Below are 24,226 nucleotides of genomic sequence, written 5' to 3'. Positions count from 1 at the left end.
ACAAAGGGGTGTACCTCAAAAAATGGTTGTAATGGCATCATAGGATGTCTTTCTCTATTAGCACTAGTCTAATAAATATGACAATTGTGTATGTGCTCAAAAGTGTCTTTGAATATTGTGGGCCAAAAATAACCCAATCTCAAAATCATATGAGCAGTTACTTCTGCTGAACCATGCCCAGTACCATATTCATCATGAAATTGTTCTAAAACTTATTTTACTTCCTCGCGTCCCAAACACTTTAGATAGATTCCTTCATAGTTCCTTTTGTATAACTTTCTATCATGCAACATATAGGATTCACACTTCATTTTGAGTCCCCTATGCTATGAACTATTCATCCAACTAGGATACAGATTCTACAGAAGATAGTAAACAATATCCTGGTACCAGACATCTATTATTACATCCTGATCAATATCAACTTGAGATACTATTAACATTATTGATCTTTCACATCCATTTCATTATCAAACCTAAATTTCTTTTTGTCCCCAACCTGGTTGTCAGCTATCATTTTCAATAATCCTTGACCTCTAACTAACCTCATGGGTTTGATCTCTAGGTCAAATTCTTGAAGTGTCACCATCCATTTCCCTTGTCTTTCACCAGGTTCATTTTGCATCAATAATGTCTTGACTACTAGATCAAGTACAATCGCATATACCTTGCTTCTTAGTATCAAATGGTGGAATTTCTTTACTGCTTTGATTAAAGAAAAAGATTATTTATCAAGATTAGAATAATTCAAGTCAACATTTTTCAAAGGGCAACTCATAAAAGCACTAGGTCTTTCATCTTCCTTTTCCTTCTTCTATGTTAGGATCCCAACACATGAATGTTTTGAAGCAAAAGAATATATTTTGAAAGGTAGTCCATAATCAAGACTTACCAGTACTGGGGCTGTAGAAATAGCCACTTTGATATCCTCAAATGATTTCTTAATGTTTGGAACCCATTCTGTTTTCACTTCCTTTTTGAGTAAATCATTAAGGGGACAAACTATCTTTGCAAATCAACTTATGAATTTTTGCACAAAATTTATCTTCTCGAAGAAGGATTTAAGTTCCTTTCAACTGCAAGGAGGTGATAACTTCATAATAGCCTCGACTTTATCAGGATCAATGGAAATTCCAACTTTGGAGATGACATGACCTAGGAGCTTTCCCTTAGTAATCCCAAACAAACATTTATTGGGGTTAAGCGATATGTCATTTTTATGACACCTACTAAATACCTATCTTAGATCAGCTATGTGAGTGCTTTGATCCTTTGAAAAGATAGTTAAGTCATCCATGTAGATAACTACAGACTTGTTTATTAACCCCTTAAAAGCTTCATCCATGGTTGACTAAAATGTATCCCTTGCATTAATCAGTCCAAAAGGCATTCTTTTGTAGGTAGAAGTCCCCCATTTAGTCGTGAAGGCCGTTTTTAGCTTATCTTCTTCATCAACCATTACCTCATTATATCTTGAATATCCATCCAAGAAAGACATCATTTTTGAACCATTTACAATTTGTAAGACCTCATCTAGTGAGGGTAAAGGGTAGTTGTCATTTTGAGATGCAAGGTTCAAGTCACAAAAATCCACACAAAGATGAATATCTCCAAGTCTTTTTCCATACCAGAACCAAATTAGCCACCCATGTAGAATGGAAAATGGGGAAGATGATATTGGCATCAAGTAACTTCTTAACTTATTTCATTATCAATGGTTCAACGATAGGATTCATAGGTCTTTGTCTATGCTAGAAAGGTTTGACATCTAGTTTCAAGGGGCTATCATGCATAATAATCTTCAGATCATACATCCTTAAGTCTTACTAGTTCCAAGAAATAACATCATTATACTCAATAAGTAATTTGAGCATGTCTTCCCTCTTCTGTACATTGCACACCTTTCCTATCCTTACCATTCTAGGATCTTCATCAATACCTAAGTTGTATGAGTCACATTCCTCGATCCCCTTTTCTTGGGTCATTCTTCTATTAAGTGTTGACTCATCATGATTGAAAATGCATTCTAATTCAATCATTCCCTTAGGAATAGTATTGGTTTTCAATTTTAGGATCCCATCTTCATCTTCAAGTTCATCATTCCTAGGTTTATCATTTGGAGTGTCATCAATTTCTTGGCCTTTGAAGTGGCCATTGCACATGATAAATTTGAGTATATGTTGATCATTCTGAAAGACTTGAAAGTTTGTAATATTGTCTAGAGTAGATGGAGTAGCAACTAATTCTACTGAAAATCATTTCAATTTTGTTCTTTTGACTGATTGCAATTCGCTAGCTGAAATAGTGAGAGCATCTACTACCATGTTTTTCCTTCTTGGAATAGACTTTATGTTCAAAGCTTCAAAATCATTCATCAAATCCCACACTCTTTTTCTATAAGTAAACAACCTTTTATCATTGCAATAGTATATTGATTTCACTTGTCATATAACTAGTTGAGAATCTCCTTCAACTATAAGAGTTGTGATTCCTTTCTCCAGTGCAAAAAGAAGTCCTTAGATCAATGCTTCATATTCTTAGCATTATTAGGGTAAAAGTACAAAACTATGTCACCTTTAGGGATGACTTATCAGAATGACTAAATTTGGGTATTTCTACCTAAAAATTATTTTTTTTCAAACATATGATCTAGACAATTTATTTATTCTAGCTAAGTTATATATGTTCTCACAAATTTCGTATTGGAAATGTCTATTAAATGAATGTTTTATACTAATTTGTATCTAATTACTAAAGAAAAAAATTATTTCAAAAAACTCATGTTTCAATAACTCTTACTATTTTTTATGATATTTTTTTAATAACATATAAATAGTATTGTATAGAGCTCAGAGTCAAGAATATTCTCATATAGAGTTTATAGTGTTTTAAATAGATATAGTATATTGTAATTAAAAAAAATTTACAAGTATGTATTTTAACACTCGAGAAGATGTTGATTTTGAGAAAGAAAAAAATATTAAATCATATCAAAAAAAATTAAAAATCATATGACATTCTAGAGGAGAGAATTCTCTTCTAGAATGTATAATTTTTGTTTTGGTTAAAATTGATTTTTTTTGAAAAATGTGCTGGGAGATTAAAACTATTCATTTCAGGTGAGTTGAAATTTGAATCATTATAAAATATAAAACATAGTTCAAAAGCCAATTTTTAATTTTGATTGTTCTAGCTATATATGTTATCTATAACTGAATCTACGATCAAAGGGAAATAATTTTATTTTCATATAGTTTTGTAGTGGGAACTAGACCCCTAATTTTCAGCATTTTTTAGCAACTAAAAAATTGACTTAAATAATTAGGAAAATATATCATTTCTTATTCCAAATAATTATTAAAAATTATAATTCTAAACTTCATCTATTTCTACACATTTCATTAGTTTACTTCATTTTTAAATTCTAAATAATACTACCAGTTTTATGTCATTGAAGGTGAACATTTATAATTTTGTTAGCCTTTTCCTTTGTAAAAGGTTGAGACATGTGTGTTATTTTATCCATTAGTACATTTGAATTGTAATCGATATGTTGCATAGAAAGACTTACCTTTTGGGTTGATCAACTCAATACCTGTGTCGGCTCCTAATTTGCATTTGGAACCATCAAAGTGGAGTGTCCAAACTAGATCTTCCTTGGGTTTCCTAACCTTATGCTTATTTGTCCTTACCATCTCTTTTACTTGGGCCTCGAAGGATTGTTTCTTGGGGACCCATTGTAAGTTTTGATGGGGTGGACTTGATGATTCTCCTTTACAACATCTTGATAGTGGGACTACATGTTTTTCTTGTTTGTCCTAAATTTCCCCTATCAATTCCTTGATTTCATCAACTTTGAGTTCAGGATGGACAACCACTGAAGTCCACCCTTGACCTTTTATGTACTGTCTTCTTCTCTAAATTTTGATCATTCCTAAAGGAGGAGAAAACAAACCTTCACCATCTAAAGAGGTGTCACTATATGACAGATTTAGATCTTCAATTTCCTCTTCAACCTTTTACACAGATCTGGATATGCTTATAGGGCTTTTATTTTTCACGAATTTATCTCTTGGGATGTCATCACCTTTTATTTCCATCATTTGCATTAATACCTTAGCGACTACTTCTTGGCATGATGAGCATTCAAACTCTAAATGGCTAACCTTATGTAATCGACAAAATCCTAGGAGAACTTGTAGAATACTGGGGTCAACTTCTTCTCCTAAACACTGTAAGTTAGCCACCATGTTGTCTATGAATTGTGTCATGATCTCGCCCTTTGGGATTGGAATCTTGAGTTCCCTATCTTGATCATTTGATATTTTGGTTGAGATTGTATCAAATGCCATTACTTTGTAAGAGCCTAGATCTGATTGAATTAATGCTATCTCATTTGGGGCATTGTATTATGTAATCATCATTTTTAATTTTGGCTCTATATCTATCTTGATTTGATTGTTCAACCCTTTCCATTGTAATCATAACTGAGTGAAATCCGTAGAAAACCATCCTCTTAGGTATTTCATCCATTCTCTATTTAGAAGTGATCCATATGTCTCCAAAATATCAACCACATGTATATTGATGATGTCTAGAATTAGGGGTTCGATTGTCAACTATATCCAAACATCTTTCAATACATCGATGACTTTCACCTCTATTTTATCCAATTGTATCACTATTTAGTTGGAATGTTAAGGACTAACTCCTAACTTTTGTACTATTGATAGTAGCATGATGTTACATGAGGCTCTTGAATCGATTAGGCAATATTGAAGATTCTTCCCATATATCCTAATGCTAAGGAAAAATGGGGGCACCTTAACCTTGTCTTTAAACATAGTTGGCATTGCCTCCAAAGTGTTAACCTGTTGAGATACTATCTTTTGAGGGATAGTATTCATATTGTAGGATGCCTTTGTATGATCCAGAGTCTTCATTAGCACTTCTCGCTGCTAGGGATAGTTTTACAACATATCAAACATAGACATGTTGGCCTTTGTTCGTTTCATATTTTCTACTGCACTACTTTTTAGTAGACCAAGTAGGATTTTTCAATATTGTTGGTACAGTCCCTTGGTTCTAATTTTTTTGTCCTCCATACGGTGGCCTAATTGGTGCTAGATTGTTACTCACTCTTGGATCGAGAGGAGTTGTTTGTAATGCTAGAGGAATTATGTCTATCAAAGGTTCTTTTCTACTTCTCAAATTGTATGTATTTTGATTGTCATTCTGAAGAGAAAACATCTCTTCAAGATGAAGGTTTGGTTCTTAGCTAAATGGAAATGAGAATTATTCATTGGTAGGTTGTTTTGCCTGTACATTCTGTGTAGAATCATAGGATTCTAATAGTATAGTATTAAATTTCATAGGAGGAGCATTGTTATTTACTTGTGAATTCTGAGTCATCTCTTGATTTCCATTGTAGTACAAACCATCATTGTTAGATGTATTTTGACCATCGTCATATTGATTGATATCTATATACTGAACATTGTTGTTGTTATTTTCTGTAGGGATACTTCCATTATTTAGATGAGTTATCCACTATCGTTTCTGTCTTTGGAAGCCATTATTACAATCAAGAAGATTGAAGTTGTTCCCTCCATTGTTGTTTCCTGTGTTGTTGTTCCCACTATTGTTGTTTCCATTGAAATTCCTATTATAATTTTGGCCATAATTGTTGTTGTAAGGAATGGCATTGTTTCTTTGGAATTTTTAATTTTTTCCTTGTGACAACCTTAGATGAGTCAACTTATCGTTCATATGTGACATAGTCTTTTTCATCTAACCAAATTTAGAAACAAAGCTATTGTCTACTTCTGTTGAAACTATGTTAGAAATAGTAGTCCACCAATATAACTGAGAGGGGCAGAGGGGGGGGGGGGGGGGGGGGTGGGGGTGAATTAGTTATACAATAGTCTGAAAATTAAACCTCTTAAAACATTCTTAATCATTCAACAAAAGAAAATAGCAACCATAAAGAAATGTGCACACACAATTACACTAGATATGTTGACTAGGGAAACCCTTGATCAGAGGGAAAACCTCAGTGGGAATGATGCCCACAAAATAATGTACTAATATGAATATTCCCTATTAAAGGATGGACCCTATGAGGAGTTTGTTACAATAATTAGTATAAAGAGTCCCTATTAGGAGACATTGAATCTCTGTTAGGAGATTCTAACCCTGTTAGGAGTTGTGGAAGGCAGCTAAACCCACTGCCCAAATAGCTTCAGGATTGGACCAATGAACCTACTATCCAATTGATCTTGGTACTATTCCTTATAGAATAATAGATGTGCAACATTCTTTTGCTTCTTCCTCTATCCATTACGTCAGACTACTTCACCTTCAAATCATGAAATCAGATCCAATACTATGTATCCATCAACAGTAACCCTTGAGGTCACTTACATGCATTAGCAGATTGCTCTACTCCTCTACTACACAATTCGCAAGTTCTCTCTACTTCTCAATCACAATCATGATAATTAAAACTTGGAAAACAAATTTGCTTTATACCACACTCAATATTAATTCCTTGAGTTAGCTCCATACTTTATTATAAGTTAATTAAATGAAATACACATTTAATTAATGTTGTCAGCCCATAGTTATACACAAACTTTCACACATGAGACTTAATACCTGCGCACTTGTTGACAACATCATAGTCAGTGTGCTACCTCTAGTTAACTGTGCAACCATTAATTCTAGATACTATGCTCTATATTGGTCATACAACATGAACTTTTTATCCACTACTCTATTTTCTTGTGATTCTCTGTAAATTATCAATCTCTTCCATAAGATGTCAATTCAGGTTTTGTGCACTTGCCCACATGTCACATACTTGATGTAGTATATGCTAGTAACTACACATAGGTAGAGACACAATGTGATGTCTATAATACATAAGTCTTAGTCAGCTACTCTGACAATCTTATACGATCTTATTGCTATGTTGTCATCAATGACAAATAATGTTCTACAATGCTCCTCCATAGCATCAGCATTAGCATTCATGCTAACAAACTATTGCCCTTTTCTTAAAGAAAGTAACTTTTAGATGTTCATACCCTGGATATGCTAGAGTGGGGTCTTGTGGAGTGGTTGCCTATTGTAATGGAATTGGATTCATAGGTATGAACTGGCTAGGCATTATGGGTGCTCCAATAGGGTATGTTGGCATTGTTGTGATAGTTTGAGCTAGAAGAATCAATCCTCCTCCATTAGGATTGGTTTTTTTAGTGAAGGTAATTTCTTCTATGAAGACTTTATCTAATGTATTGGTATTTGTTGCAAGAAGTCTTTAGAAAGATAGCAGTAAGATGGTCCATAGCATTCAGATAAATCTGAATAGTAGCTTCAACTGGTATGGTGTATGATGTTTTGAGCTTGTGATATGCCATGTGAAAGTGATGGTTGAAGCACAAAACCATCTCAATTGGGTCCCTTTTGATTGATATGAATTGTTGATGTATCACAGCTAGGTTGATGAGAGTTCTGAATTTTTCCAAGAACAATCATTCGAAAGTATCCCAGTCTCCAATATGTCCTAGTGGAAAATTAACATACCAATTAAAGGCAACTTCCCCTAAAGAGTAGGGGAATAAATGAAGAACCAAATTCTCATTAGCAATCTATTTTTGGTTGCAAATTTCTTTGAATACTTTGATGTGATCTTCAGTAGTTCACGTCTCTCCATAGATGAACCATGGGCAAAACTTCTCAGGATTCTTAGGAAGGTCATTGAGTAAACCTACTAAATTGATTGGTGAGTTTACATCATTTGCAAAAAAGGCCATTGAAGGATTTTGTGGACCTAAGGGTGGTTGTTGTGGAGGTGGAGTTGAAGAAGATGATGAAATGTTGAATGGAAATGGTTGAATTTGAGGTATTCTTTTATCACTATAGGGCTTATGGAAATGGATAAGCTCAAGGAAGTCATGTGCACTTGGTGAAGATCTCAAAGCTCGCTAAAATGGGGATTCTAGATCAAAATCCTCTAGTTTGCATCAATTCTAGAAAAAGCACACCTCTGCAAAAATGCACTTTCTCACAAAATAAGGTTGACCTTAGGATTTAGTGCACCTAGCGCACCTAGCACACCTAAATTTCTTGAAAACTCAAAAAAAAAATTAAACTTGTAAAAAGTGCAGAATTTTAAAGTTTTTAACAAATTTTTCTTCTAATTTTAAAGTTAAGAGGCCCTCCTTCTAGCGCCACTTCTGCTGAGTTGTCATTTTGCACGATGCTTAATGACAGGAATCCTTTCAAACTCCTCTCTTGAAAAGAAAATCTTGGGGACCAACACCAAGGTTCCGGGAAATCTTGTGACCTACTAAAATACTCTCAGTTGAAGGTAAATGTGAATATTCATGAGGAGGCCTTTGTTGGTTCATATAACTTTGGATAAGATGTTGAATCTATTCATTGCTTCAAAATAATAAACACATGAAAGAACTATGTTTTTTGTGTTTTCTTGTTTTTCAATTAATGCAATCTAACAATCCAACTAATATGAATTCATATTTTAACAAGGGGTTAGTAAAGAAAATAACAAAGATAAGGTGACTAGAAATTTAAGCAAATAACATGAATGTAAAATCCTAACAGACATAAGCTACAAAAACAACACATCTGTGAGTTAAGTCTTTGGAGAAATCAGTGGATAACCAATGAAAGTAGGAGCAGCACTTCCTTAATTCCAATGATGCAATCATCGATGGGAATTTAGTAACCATAAGACATTTCACTTTCATCAAATCACAAGGCCACAAAAAGTGCGCTCATATGAGATGAAAAACTATGTAGGAACAATTCGATGATCTCTCCTCGAACTAGATACGTTAGCAGAATTTGTAAAACTATAGCAAACACCAGAATTAAAAGATCACACAACCATAAATAACGTAATAAACTTTTGGCTCAATCACATTCCATGAACATACATTCACAAAAATATGACACACTTAGGCATGAATCACTACACTCCAAATGTGAGCACCAAAAGCATATATTATTACAAAATAATGGTGACCTTGATTACAAATTACAATCCTATATTTATAAGAAATCATCTCCTCAATTTGTGTTGAGGGTGAGAGATATCTTCATGCAATCATATGCTCCTAATTAATAAAACAAACTAATTACATACAAACTGACTAACTGGTGCTTAGTAGGACTCCATCCATTTTTATATCATTAATTGGATGCATGAGCCTTTACATATCCTAAAACAAAGAAATTATGAGATAATAAGAAGAAGAGAGGCTTCAGTTAATGTAAAAGTGTCTAGAAATGTCAAAAATAGAAGCTCAACCTTCATTGGATGTCTATCGGAGTTAAATTGCTACCAGAATGCATTTTTGATGCATGGAAAGCTCTAATTTTGGAACTAACAATTAACTGTCAGTGCACCTTTGGAGAAGAGCACCTCAAAAGAAGCACACCTAATGCACCAATGTACCTTTAACTCTTTCAAAAGAATCTTCAAAACATTGTTGCAAAAAGTGCACCAATGCAGCAGTGCACCTCATAGGTCAGAAAAAAGAAAAATTTTACTGAGTGTCAAAAATGAAATTCTAGCTTCTAGCTTTTGTTCCCCTTTATACTAGAGCTATATCTAGGTGCTTGCACTTGAATTTCTCTATTATCTTAGTGACCTATGCCATGTCCCGTAAATCTAAAGCATTATATTTATCTTTCACTTTCTACCTATAATTATCCACCTTTATATAGGTTTTAGCAAAATCCTTGAGTTTTATATCAAGCTATAACAAAGCTTCCTTTGTCCTAAATACCTATTGGATATCATCATCATTTGAAACTTCATCAAAAAATTTCCAGAATCTCTGAATTACTACCTCTACAGGTATTAATTTCTCTTGTGCATCATTTTCAAAAATGTCCAGACATGCATCACTATAGTGTTTCTCAACTTCCAAAATTTGCTCTCAGGCTTGCTCCTTGAGCCTATGAATCTCCATGTATAATGACTCCATTACTTTATTACTATCCACTATCTTCTCAATCCAATCATCTATTAAATCTAGTTCCTCTACCCTATATACATCCATGAGCATCCAATACCTTTTTCCTTTGATCACTTGTAATACCTATATATCCTTTCCCCAAGTATGCACCTCATCCATAAGACCAAAATCTTGATTCAAAATAGCTACCATTTTATCAAAATTCTCCTACATAACATGTAGTATCTTAAGATTCCCTTGGATGATTAGTACACCTTTCTCCTCAAAACATTCTCACCATTTCTGATAGGCGTTCAAAAATGGGACCAATTGTACCACTCCCCTATCTCTCCTTTCAATGGCAGAGGGTTAGCAAGATCCAAAGGGCCAATAACTTCACTCAAATATCCTTTTAGGATTTCATTCTATCACCAAAGTGTTATCAAATCTACCCCATCCTATTCTAGCCTCTTGAAACATTCCTTCATCCCTGGAGTGACCATCAGCTTTGTAATTTCCAAAGTTGGCTTTCCAAGCATGACCTCTGAGATCTGATAATCTCATGGAGCCAATTCTTCAACATTTTACTATGGAGGAGGAAGAACTAAATGAACAAAAAGGTCTAGATTTGAATCACTCATAATGAATGCTAATGGCCACGCAACCTTAGGAGGTGAATCGAGTTTCCTTAGTACTTCTATTAATTCCATTCTATCCTCATCATCAGTAGTCAATTGTTGCTTCTTGCTACTGATTAACTCTTTTTGGAGCCACCTTGAATTATGTTGGGTTAGGGACTTTCCTTTTGAGGATGACAGAGTTTGTTCGGCTACACCCTTGCCCTTATCTCTCCTCTCTAGGGTCTTCTCCCTTTCTAAAGGCTCCCTGTATTTGTGGAGCCCATAATTTGCAGCTCTATGTCCTAGGAAGTTTGCTAAGGCTATTCATCAATTTGTCCCTCTTCCAAAACTTCATCGATTGATACTTGTTGTGGCTCTTCTTCAGGTTCTACCTAGACCTATTCAATTTCTATTCCTAATGGAAGAGGGGTAGCTAATCCCTTGTTGACACAAAAAGTGACTTGCAACTGGGATGTGGGAACCATTTTGAGTCCTTCAGACTTAGGGGACATCTAGGTCCAATCCTCCCATTGAGGATGATTGGTTGGCATATCTCATATCTTATCTCCAACAAACTCAATACCATAGACATAAAGTCAAAATCTGACATCTCAAAGACATCAGTGCCCTCTACACACTATTCATCTATCCTTTGTTGCATCTCATCCTCCAATGTAGTGGTTTGTAGAGGTTCATTTAGGATAGATGGAGGCATAATTGTAGAGCTTCTCCTTCATTCTTGTTCTATTTCTCTAGCTAGTTGGGTCCTCTAACTCAATGATAGATTATCTTCTTCATCCTCATCACCCTCTTCTTCTTCTTCTTCTAGGATGGGTTCAAGTATGGATAGAAAAGGGATCACTTTCTTGATCACCTTTTGTCTCATTTTCATCGGAGTATGTATCTTTCTTATTTTTGGTGTTGAGGGGGAGGCTTGTTCTTCTTGTCAAGGAGGGGAGACCTCTTGAACCTCCATTTCTATTTTTGTTTGGCTTGGTGCAATTGGTGGCACTTCAGGATTAACCTAGGCTTGTGTAGCTTTAGTATTCTCTAGCCCTTGTATGTTTTCTTCCCCCTGTTGTAGAGGTGTCAGGATTTCTCCTTCTTTAGGTTCAACTCTTTGAGGAAAACTTCTTTTCCTCTTGCCCTAGCCTCTGCCCTTCTAAGCTCGATAATAACTAACTGGTCTATCAAGTTGGTGCACCATTTCCATCCTTACTAGTAACTGAGTTGAAAAGGTAGGGATGGTGACCTTTTTCCCTCTACCTTTGGCTAGAGGGGCTTGCGCATGAAAGATCATTGTTTTTGGAATTGGATCAAGTTTGAATGGTTTCTTGATCCAATCCTACATCATTTTAATGACATGCCTTGCCCTATGGTTGATATCAAAATTTTCTTCTCTATCAACCTCAGCATTTATAATGGGCCTTTCACCAATCTTATCCCTATTGAACAACGGATCAAGTAACTCCTTTGAGTATTGCTACAATATCCTCAATTAAATCTTTATTTTCAAGGCCTTTTCTACCAGATACAAAGTCATCCTACAATAATCCCTTGTTCAAATATCATAGTCATTTGTTGCATTCATCCAATGATCTTCGATGGCTTCTTCGTGTTGAAATTTTTTACCTTCCAACTATTATACTCTCCCAATATTATCAAAACATGGTCGCACAGAATTGTACTCTTCCAAGGGATATTGATCCCATTCACACTTAAAAGAAGAGATATCTTGGTATCGATCCACCTAGAAAGGTCCTATCATCATAGGCCACCTCCAACATATTTTATGTTGCTTTAAAACTCTTTCATACGCAGACAAGAGTTGTCAGGAGATCTCCAAGAGAACAAGTTTGTCACTGGGATACCTTGGGAGCTTATTGGTGTTAACTATAGTGTCTGCTAACCTTAGATATGTAAATGTCCTTAACTGAATATAATAAGCCTCAATCAATAATATCTGTGCCATTGCATCATCTGATAATCTGTTTGCATAATCTCCTTCTATGAATTGGATTATAGTGAATATGAAGGAATCATTTACAATTATGTATTCCTTTCTTTGCTCTGAAAGCCTTTTCTTCACTAGCTAAGGGTACACAATATAAGGCCATGCATTGGCATTCTACATGTTGCCCTTCTTATAGAGACTTTGATAATCTGTCACTCTTGTGCCAAAAAGTACACCAGTAATGATGTCATGTAGAATTTCCTTTAGTTCTTCATCGCCACCAACTATTCACACAAATTATGACTGAGTGTGGAAGCCCAATCTAGTGGGATTTATGTTTTCTTTATTGTTTCAATAAAGTGTACCATGAAGATGTTCAGGTGTCCAGCTACTAGTGAACCCATAACTGTACTGAAGAGTATGATCAAGTATCCAATGTCTTCTTTCATGTATCCTTTGGTCATGTCCACTTTGCCAATTTTCTTTCCTAAAGGAGTCTTCTCTATGAGGTACAATGTTTGAATGATTTTAGAAGCCTCTTCAATGTGTTCCTAATACCACCTCTCTGCCTACTCATAGGTTAACCTGATGAATTGATCTATCCTAGGGAGATGGAACACTTTCTCGATGTTCTTGGGTCAGAGATCTAGAATGATCTCTCTCGTTGTGCTCTTTACAACCCTCTCCTCAGGAACAAAGTGTTATGCAAGTGTCATAATAAGTTTTGAAGATTGCACCAACACTGGGTGTAATGCTACATTGATAAGTCCTTATTGGATGACTGTGGAGACCATTTGGGACCTCTCAGTGGGTTTGTTACATATCTTTTGGAATTCTCCCAAATCTATATGTTCCAAATCAATATCTTGGATTTTAGAGTTGTCATCTTGAAAGTGTGATTTTGTCAAAACACCCTGAAACTTAAACAATATAGGTATCGATGCCATTTTCTCACCAAGGGAAGATGAGGAAGATGTCATTGACTCTACACAAAAGGACATCCATTAGTCTGGAATTGAAGAAAATACAAGGGTAAAAGTACAAACCTATGTCACCCTTTTACAAATGAAAAGGCTAACAAAAGTATAAATGTTCACCTTCAATGACATAAAACTAGTAGTATTATTTCGAATTTAAAAATGAAGTAAACTAATAAAATGTGTAGAAATAGATGAAGTTTAGGATTATAATTTTTAATAATTATTTTGAATAAGAATTGATATATTTTCCTAATTATTAAAGTCAATTTTTTAGTTGTTGAAAAACGTTGAAAATTAGGGGTCTAGTTCCCACTACAAAACTATATGGAAATAAAATTATTTCCCTTTGATCTTAGATTATGTTATAGATAACATATATAGCTAGAACAATCAAAATTAAAAATTGGCTTTAGAAGTATGTTTTATATTTTATAATGATTCAAATTTCAACTCACCTGAAATTGATAGTTTTCATCTGCCACAACATTTTTCAAAAAAAAACAATTTTAGCCAAAACAAAAATTATTCATTCTAGAAGAGAATTCTCTCCTCTAGAATGTCATATGATTTTAAAAAAAATTTGATATGATTTAATATATTTTTCTTTCTCAAAATCAACATCTTCTCGAGTGTTAAAATACATACTTGTAGAATTTTTTAATTACAATATACTATAACTATTTAAAACACTATAAACCCTATATGAGAATATTCTTGATGCTGAGCTCTATAAAATGGTGTTTATATGTTATTAAAATAATATATGAAAAAATAGTGAGAGTTATTGAAATGCCAGTTTTCTAAAATAATTATTTTCTTTAGTAATTAGATACAAACTAGTATAAAATGTTCATTTAATAGAAATCTCCAATAGGAAATTTGTGAGAACATATATAACTTAGCTAGAATGAATTTTTCTAGATTATATGTTTGAAAAAAATTAATTTTTAGGTAGAAATACCCAAATTCAGTCATTCTGGTAAGTCATCCCTAAAGGTGACACAACTTTGTACTTTTACACACGATTAAAACAAACTCTGATAATGGTATAACAAGATTGGAAAATCTAATTTCCATAAAACATTAAAAAATCTTATTTAAAACCTAAAGTGCACAAATATAACGCATCTAGCACACCCGATAGGTGTGCCAGATGTGCTTATTTTGGGGGTGAAGGTCCTAGGTGCTTAAGTAATGAAATAGGTGTGCATCAATGCACCTAGTTAGGTGGTTGATGCACATCTAAATTTGGTGTTAAATACTTTTTTTTTTAAATTCTTTGTTTTTAGCTTTCGCACACAAAGTTAGGTGCACATTAGCACACCTAGACACATGTGCTAATGTGCACCTAATCTTGTTCCTTTAAACATTGTAACTTTTTTTTTCTAGCCTTTTACTTTTGATGAATGGTGGTTGGGTGTGCTCGGGTAGGTGCACTGATGCACACCCAACTTAGGGTGTCTTGCATTAATGTATGTAGGGTGAAGGAGCAGACCTTGCAAAATGCGGAGCTATGGCCAAGGAGAATTGGAGAATACTAAGGAAAAAAAAAATGAAGAAAAACCATACTAAGGAGGGAGGGGATCCCCCCCCTCCTTAAATAGGTTTCAAGGACTTTCAGCATAGTTGCGGAGCTGCGTAGTTGCGCAAAATGTGCATCCATATGCACATAGCCATCTCAAAAGAGTTTGGCATAGTAGGGGCATCAAGTAGGTGCACCTGATGCTCAATTTTTGTAATTTTGGTTTATTCTCTATCAAAACTTTATCTTTTGATAACTGGGCTTCCTGGACAAGATTTGGACGTAAACTAGGGCACTAGGTAAGACCTCAAAAATGAATCAAACCCTAGACTAGGGCTTCAAAAAGCCCTAAAAGATAAAGTAGGGGGTTCCCATTTCTAATCAAAATGGGGTGTGTGTTGTGGAACCACAACATTAAACTGTTGATCTTAGGAATAAATGTAGAACTCTTATCCCCAACAAGTTGTATAATGATGATATTTTAATATTTTATCCAAGGATATCTCTTTAGATGAGATTGGGAATGATATCAAGTCTCTCAATAATGATAAGGACCCTGGCCCTAATGGGCTCTGGCCTATTGAGTTTTATAAAGCCAATATAAGTTGGATTTGCAAGGATTTACTTGACCTTTATATGGAAGCAATAGCTAATGGTTTCCTTGGCCCTAAGATTAATAGTGGAATCATTAAACTTCTTCCAAAAGATGGGGACAAAGCTCTCATTAAGAATTGGAGACCTATCGTTCTCCTCAATGTTTCCTATAAAATTTTGGCTAAGGTCCTAGCCCTCGTACTTGTTCATATCCTTCCTAAGTTTGTTTGTCCTACCTAAACTTGATTTATCAAAGGTATATATATTTTGGAAAACTTAATCACTAGCTAGAAAGCCATGGATTGGGCTAAATGCTCTCATTGAAATACTACAATGTTACTCTTGGACTTTGAAAAAGCCTATGATTAGGTTGAGTGTAAATTTATCATTATGACGCTTGAAGCCTTTGGCTTCCCAGCCTTCTTCTGTAACTTGGTTCAGGTTTTGTTTATTGATGCCAATGCCCAAGTGGAGGTTAATGGTTCATTCTCCAATCCCTTGCCCCTTGGTTGGTGTATCAGACAAGGATTTCCTCTTGCCCCTACACTATTTTTCATAGCTTCTAAAGCCCTTCACTATATCCTCAGGGATAGTACACTTTCCCTAGATATTAGAGGCCTTTATCTTCCTAAAAATGATGAGCTTATTAACTATCAGTTTTCTAATGACACTACCTTATTTTTTGAACTCTCCAACAACAACCTTGATACCTTACAAACCAAGCTTAATATGTTCTACTTTATCTCTGGTGCTCATATCTCTCAATCCAAATCTATTTGCCTTGGGTGGGAAGAGAAACCTCTGAACTAGTTCGATCAATATAATTTCCAATGGGGCAAACCTAGTAAGATTGTTAGGTACTTAGGCATCCTCCTCTCTATTGAGCCTTCCCTCAATTACATGTGGTCTTGGATTAAGGAAAAAATTGATAAAAGGCTGAATAAGTGGCATAATAGATCTCTATCTCTCATCGGCAGAATTTAGGTCTGTCAAAAAATGTTTTCTTCTTATAGCATATACTACTCCTTTGCTTGGATGCTTAGTAATTATCAAATTTTGGAAATTCAAAAGGCCATTAGGAACTTCCTTTAGTCTGATGGTAAAGGCAATAGAAAAATGCATGTGGTCAAATGGGACTGGTGCCATACTAATAAACTCTTGGGGGGGTTGGGGCTTAAAAACCTTAAAACTCAACGTATTGCTTTATCCACCAAATGGATCTTTCATGATATGGATGGGAATGATCCATGGAAAGTGTTGGTTAGGCATAATAGTGAAAGAGGCTTTCCTATAAAATCTAGATCTTGGAAAAAGCTCCCATTTGTTACTTAATTGTTGGCAATTTCTCTATCACTGTCCAAGGCTCTGCTATTTTCATATCCATTTGGAAAGCCTGGGACTAGGTCAAGATGTTTATCACCAATAAGGAATTCCATGATTCCAAGCATTTGTATGATGAAAGGTTCATTTGGTGGAACCTGCACCTGGCTGGTAAACCCCTAGCCCTCTCCCAAGGATGTTCTACTAGGTTCTAGGCTAAACTTGGGATCTCCCAACTTATTGATCTTTTCAAAAATAATGAACTCATCAATTGGGATGATTTCAAGAACAAATTCAATACTTTGGAGATTCCAAAAAAAAGACTTACAATATGTTGTCAAGGCTACTAAGGACTTGCCTGCTGACTTTGATGTGGACTCTCACAGATACTTGAGGTGTAAATGGTCGGATGGGGTCATCATGGCTAATCTCAAAGCCAAGAATATCTATAAAATCATTGATCATAATGAGAATATTATTAATCATATAAATTATATTTCATACTCTTCTCTTGATGTTGTGTCTTGGAAAAAGTATTTTGATACTCTTTGGAAAGGGCCTGTTGAGCCTAAAATCAAGTGTTTTAACTAGTTGATCCTACTTGATAGACTCCCTATTAGAAAAAATGGTAGTACTACTGATTTTTGCAACCTTTGTAGGCTTCCTGAAACTAGTAGACATATCCTCTTTGATTGCATATTTGCTAAAGAAATCTAGAACATGTTTGGTATTTACTATCCTTTAAATGTGAGTATTCTAGAAATTGTCACCAGTCATATTGATGGGCTTAAAAAGGATGCTAATCTTTTTTGGAATATGTTGTCTTCTAACATGCTCTAGTAGATCTAGAAATGCAGGAATGAGGAAAGGTATCAAAGTAACCCTAGATCTCTTACTGAGTTTTTTTGAAAACTCACATTCTTCAAAATCTTTCTAAAGGTCCACACTATAATGATGATGGAGAAAGACAAGCTGAAGAGGTTCTTGGAGGATAGGCATGCCACTTTCTTTATTTATGAGCTAAAGCATGGTCACGCATGAAGGAGGACCTTCAATGACCTTCAAATGTTTGGACAAACTTGCAAAAGGTTGGAAAAAGAAATCAAGAAGAACATTAACTCTAGGAAAGATGAGCTCTTCATGCTTACACAAATCCAAGAACAAAAGAACATAGTTTGGATGGAGGGTCGTCTTGGTTGGACTGCTTGGGTTGATTCCCATTATGATGTTTTACACTAAGCTTCTTCCTTAGCTTCTTCACTCCTGTTTTCTATGTATACTTGATACTTTGAGTTCGTGGTGAGGGCGGGCCTCTTTTTTTTTTTATACTCTCAACGGTTTCTAATGTTTCTTTTTTGACCTGCCGATATATAATATAAAAAAATATTAAAATATCTTGTTATGTGTGTTTTTATTGGATGAGAGTAAAACTAGTTTTATATATATATATATATATAATAATTTAAAGATTTCTCCTTTATATTACTAAATTACAATAATGTATTGACACTTCTCACAACATACTTTAATGCACCATTAAATGTAAGTTTAATTCTACATATGCTAGTCTTGCAAGTAGATAGCATTATTTTTTGTGCTTTAATGTAATGTCCCCATTATTGGCTTTAAGAGAATGAGATAATAATTTATTTAATTTTAATAAGATGTGATCAATTTATATGAATAAAAAAATGGTTCCTATGCTTGTACACCACAATAGACATATTTCATCTATGATTACATTAAATTTATGCAATCCTATTATTATCACCTTTGAGATCTAAGAAAGAGACTTTAGATGCAATCAAATCTCCTAGATACCAATCCTCAATAGGTGCTCCCTCAAAGTTTACCAATCCAAGCCCTTATATGTTAATAGGTTGGATAGGAGTCTTTAAAATAGTTTGCATCAATAACATTATTCAATCTATGAGCCATGATCCAAGCTAAAAATAATTGTGAGATTTGAAGCATATAAATCTCTTATGAAAGGTCTTTGTAAGAAATATTGCTACTAGAGGGGTGTTGGATGAGTTTTATTGGGATGCAAAACCAATCAATTATATTATAGTAGATAGATCATACATTTTTTATCATTTGATGATAAAATGTACATACATTATACAAAATACTAGGTTGAGAAATTATGTGTATGTAAAATAGGAATTTTGAACATGTTGCATCTAATTGTTCTAAGTATATTCATCAAAATCAAAGGTAAATTTCCCAAGGATATTAAATGTTAATGTGATTAGTGATAACAAAGGTGAAGTTTATTATGGCTATGAAATTGTATCCATGTAGAATTATCTAAGAATTACTTGGGGCCTTCTTAATCACTAGATTAAGTAGTTGAATTGGTTGTTACATTCAACTAACAGGAGTTACTTTTGAAGGTGATCATGTAGGTGTGACCAAGTTTTGATTCTTGTCTCCCATTATTTTAGCAGATTTCTATTGTTTCCTCAAACCTTTAGTCCTCCTTATTAAAGTCTGTCACATGACATGACAACCAATAGAGCATTACACCCACATTGATCTTCGAGAATGTGAAACTAAACTTTAAATGTTCCACTTTACCAAAGTTCCATTTATTACATTTCAGATACAATGATTTTGTATGCCAACTAAGATTAGTTTCTAACATGAAAGACTTGATTGATGTCAATTCCCTGTATATACCTAATCTACATGTTTTATTACTTCTTAGCTTTAGAGGAAATGAATTTAGTTTGTGACAAAACAATATGTAATTATGATAGAAATACTTAATAATAAATGTCACTTTAATGAAAAAACGTATAATTTTTTTGAAAATGCACAATCAAAATATAAATTAATATTTCTAATATTTAAATTTGTCGTGACATTACTACTTTTTAAAGTCGTCATTTAAATTACTAAATTAGAACACAATCGAAGTTATATTTTCTTATTAAATTATCCCAAATTTTAAAGTTTATCACATCTATTAAAACAATATGAAATGATTTTAGACACGAATATTCCAATGCTACCTAGGAAATGTTTAAAAATATAGATATATAATTCTTGTCATACGGAAATAATGGTGTCGACTATCTTCCATATAAAATGCACCAAAAAAAATTAAAATTAAAATCAGATCTCCAAAAATACTGTGTTTTTTTCTCAATTTTTGAAGTCAAACTTTTTTTTTTGCGATATCTAAAAATAGAGTGTTTTTTGCTTTATTTTTTTTTGTTGTTTCCAGGCCTGGAATTTGATGGTCACCCCTACCTGTCATATATTTTTTTTATGATGGCTAAATTTTTTTCATGTCTTTCATTCTACATCTTGATAAAAAAAATTGATTGTCAATTTTTATTTTAAATTTAAATATTCTATAAATTAGAAAATAATAATATTAATTAGTAATATATAAAAAATTCTCTATGAATAAATTGTAATTATAAATTAGTATGTTATACAATATTATAAAAGAAACAAATTTTTAAGTTCGTGTATGTTATTTAAGAGATTGTTAAATTTTATGTTTTTAAAAATAAAATTTAAAATTTAATATATTGTATTTCAATAAGATATTAAACTAATATAAATATGCATTAACCAAAATAAAAACATAAAATAGAAACACACACACACACACATATTACTAAGTTATCTATAACAAATATTGATGGTTTAGTAATAAATTTAATTGTCATATTATGGTTCTCTTAAAAAAGAGCCTTTCAAATCATATGGTTTTACAATTTTTTAACCCGTCATATATGGTTTAAAAGTGCAAAAACAGCCAATACAACCATCAAATTCCAAACCTGACCTACTGACCTAGACTATAAAGAATGAAAATTTCAGAAAATTCTATTTTATTTTTTATTTTTTGGTTTTTGACATTTTTTCTCACAAAGATAGTCCGTCCGTAAATAATAACTATCCCCCATCGTGTAAGACATTTTAGATACTCATAAAACACGTTCAAATTCCACCGCCATCATTAATAAGATGACTTTGTGAATGCTCTCCCACGAAAGGTGTGCGAAGATAATGAGGGGGCGCCTGCCTCGCGTCTTTTCACATGAAATACAATCATAATACCAGATATTACGTGATCTTTGTTTTGAAGAATGTTCTAATGTCTTTTACTTGGCGTCAGATACAAACTGAGTACCGGAAAATGGAAACAATGGCAACCGGATGAGCAGCAGAGATACATGAAACGGTACGCATGGATCTCATGTTTTGATTACTTATGAGATTTAATGTTACTCAATTCTTGTAGAATCTGCTTGAATTTGGCGTCCATGATTATGACACTTTTACTGAAAATGCTTAGTTTACACATGAAAACTCATCTTCACTACGTTAAAAAGCATGAGTGTTTATTGGATTCGCAGTCAGGAACAGCTCCAACTCACTACCTACAGCTTTCTACCCACTAATCGATAAGTAATTGTTCTAGATTGTTCCACCAAAGAGATGGTGAATAAGAAAATTTGTGTGTTTTATTTGATAGAAATAGTGTCCGTCTGTTCAATGTTGGTATTCTGTACTGGTGAGGACGAAGGTTGGCAGGACGGAACTGCTACGTGGTATGGCCCTCCCCCTCCCGATGGGGATGGAAGCGAAGGTAAGTAATCAAATTCTATCTATATATCAATCAGTAGTCAACTATAATTATAAAATTCAATAAAGAAGAGGTGAGGAAATATTGTTGGAAAGAAGTTATTTCTGAATTAGAGATGAGGTTGTACTAAGAGCTCAATAGCTCCATCAATAATTTCAGAATTTGAACTAGATATTTTTTAAAATGGTCATTTTATATATCATATATTAATTCAAAAATTAAGCTTGGAAAAATAAGTCAATTTTGATTATAATATATTTTTAATTTAGAAATCAAGTTTTAATATATGATATTTAAATGATGTCCAACAAAATCAATTATATAGATAATTTATAATCTCTTCAAAAGTTAACTGACCTATGTCAGAACATCTTGATAATATTAACAATATTATATTTTCACTTAGCTTCTCTCCCATACTCTCTTTAAAATTATAGATAGAAGAATTGGGTAGGTCTTTTACTTCCTGTATTTCTTGTTGGGAGCAGGTGGTGCATGCGGATATGGAGGACTAGTGAAAACAGAGATGTTCAACTCGAGAATAGCAGCAGCGGGTCCAGTCCTCTTTGCTCAAGGAAGAGGCTGTGGAGCTTGCTATCAGGTATAAAACTAAGGTAGTTTTACCATATTCATTTCTCTCTTTTCACAAAGATGGGCGCCAGTAGTGTAATCTAAAATAGAGTATACTATGAACATCACATATTAAAGGAAAAAATAAGTTAATTTTAACACTTGTAGTCTACAAATGAATCTTAATATATAATATTTAAGCTATGTAAAATTTGCAGGTAAAATGCAAGAGTGAAATATGTTCGCAAACTCCTGTGGATGTGGCGATTACCGATGAATGTGGGGGATGCAGCGAAACACATTTTGATCTGAGTGGGAATGCCTTCGCTGGTATGGCAATTGATCCTGATAATGGTACTGAGCTTATCAATGAAGGTCTTGTTGATATCTCCTTCAGAAGGTACAAACTTTGATATCACACATTTCATTTTCTCTTTTATAATTTTTAGAGGTCGTAGTATTGATGATGAGATGGCTTATGATTGCATAGGGTAGCTTGTAATTATGAAGGAAAGAACATAACCTTCAAAGTTAGTCCAGATGCTACGGCTTACTGGTTCTCTGTACTGATTGTGTACGTGAATGGCGCTGGTGATATTGGAGCGGTCTACTTGCAGCAGGTACTCATGACTTTCAAAAGTTACTAACTTTTTATTTCTGAGTTGTGAATTTGTGTATGAATGGAATTTATATGCAGGCGAATTCTGAGGCGTGGGAAGAAATGGCAGAGCAATCTGGAGCCGAGTGGGCTTTGAATGGCGCGGGATCATATCTGAAAGCTCCATTTTCCATTCGCTTGGAATCTCTTTCTTCAGGAGAAACACAAACTGCTTATGAAGTTATTCCTCAGAATTGGAACGCTGGGGATGCATACACATCACTTGTCAATTACGACCCAACTCTTATTCAAGAAATTTAAAACTATAAGTATATCAGTAACTAAATAAGTAATAACAATAATAAGTAACAGAGTTGCCGCTAGGTACTATTGATTTGAGAAGTAATAATTTTTATCTACACATATGGAAAAGAGTATGAATTATGAAGACAGATTAATGATGTAATTGGTTCTAGTTTTATAATATATTTGGTTTAGATTTTATTTTTTTTAAATCATTTCATTTTATTGGCATCTGTATTACTCACATACAGGCAGCCAATTCTATTTTGTTTATGACTTGTCATAGTTCGTTGATATTAAATAAAGCTAAACTAATAATTGCATCTAATAATTGCATCTTGGGGTGCAATGAGTATGCAGAAGAAATATTAAAGATCAATAAAAAATAAAAAAATTGGTAAATTCTTTTGCATATGCTGTACAACTACTAAGGTACTAACTTCTATTATCATAAACATTGTCACAAATATTTATTACAAAATATTGATCACAAACTTTGAATACAACATATTGAAACAACACTAACCCTGATCTTGACATAAACCTTAACTTTTATCTTAATTCCAACTCTAATAAAATCACAACTTCATCAAAGAAAGATGATCATATTCTTAAGTCTAACCTCAACCTAAACTTAACCTTAGCCCTAATCAAAATTCAAACCTTAAACATAATACTAACTATAATGTAACTTTTCACCTTAATCATAATAAATCTACCTCTAATCATGATAGTAACCACAAAGTAGAAAATGAAAATAAAATGAAAGAACACAATAAATTGTTGATAATTGTGAATAATTAGTAGTACAATAAAGTGAAGTAGAAAACAAATGTCATTTTTGTGTCAAAATAAATATCTATCTTGACATTGTGATTTTAAATAAGTCATTTTCCCCTTTAAATTAAATGTATTACAATCTAAAAATAAAAGTACACCACAAATACATTAAAGTTGTCATATCCATAATTCATTAGAAATGCATGACAATTTTTTTGGAATTTAGATTGTCTATAAAGTTTTAACATCAACATTTCTGAAACATTGATGTTAAAAATTTAGCACAATCTAAATTCCAGAAATTTGTCATGCATTTCACAAATACGATTTTAAATATAATTTGATACTATCCAAAATTGAATATATATTTGATATCTATATTGTAAA

At 33.5% G+C, this 24,226-nt stretch overlaps 1 protein-coding gene across 1 annotated transcript; it reads left to right on the top strand.

Moving 5' to 3' along the window:
- Positions 1–21,440: 21,440 nt before the first annotated feature.
- On the top strand, positions 21,441–23,077 carry LOC149552059 (expansin-B3-like). The gene is made up of 5 exons (XM_089790171.1): positions 21,441–21,591; positions 22,077–22,189; positions 22,377–22,558; positions 22,649–22,778; positions 22,856–23,077. Exons 1-5 carry the CDS (start codon positions 21,441–21,443, stop codon positions 23,075–23,077), a joined length of 798 nt encoding a protein of 265 aa, XP_089646297.1.
- Positions 23,078–24,226: the final 1,149 nt, after the last annotated feature.

The sequence above is a fragment of the Cupressus sempervirens genome, chromosome 6, assembly GCF_028749045.1.
Source record: "Cupressus sempervirens isolate cs-2001-9-10 chromosome 6, ASM2874904v1, whole genome shotgun sequence".
NCBI lineage: Eukaryota > Viridiplantae > Streptophyta > Pinopsida > Cupressales > Cupressaceae > Cupressus > Cupressus sempervirens.
Note: the sequence above shows the minus strand (reverse complement) of the source record. Positions and strands in the feature narration are given on the sequence as shown.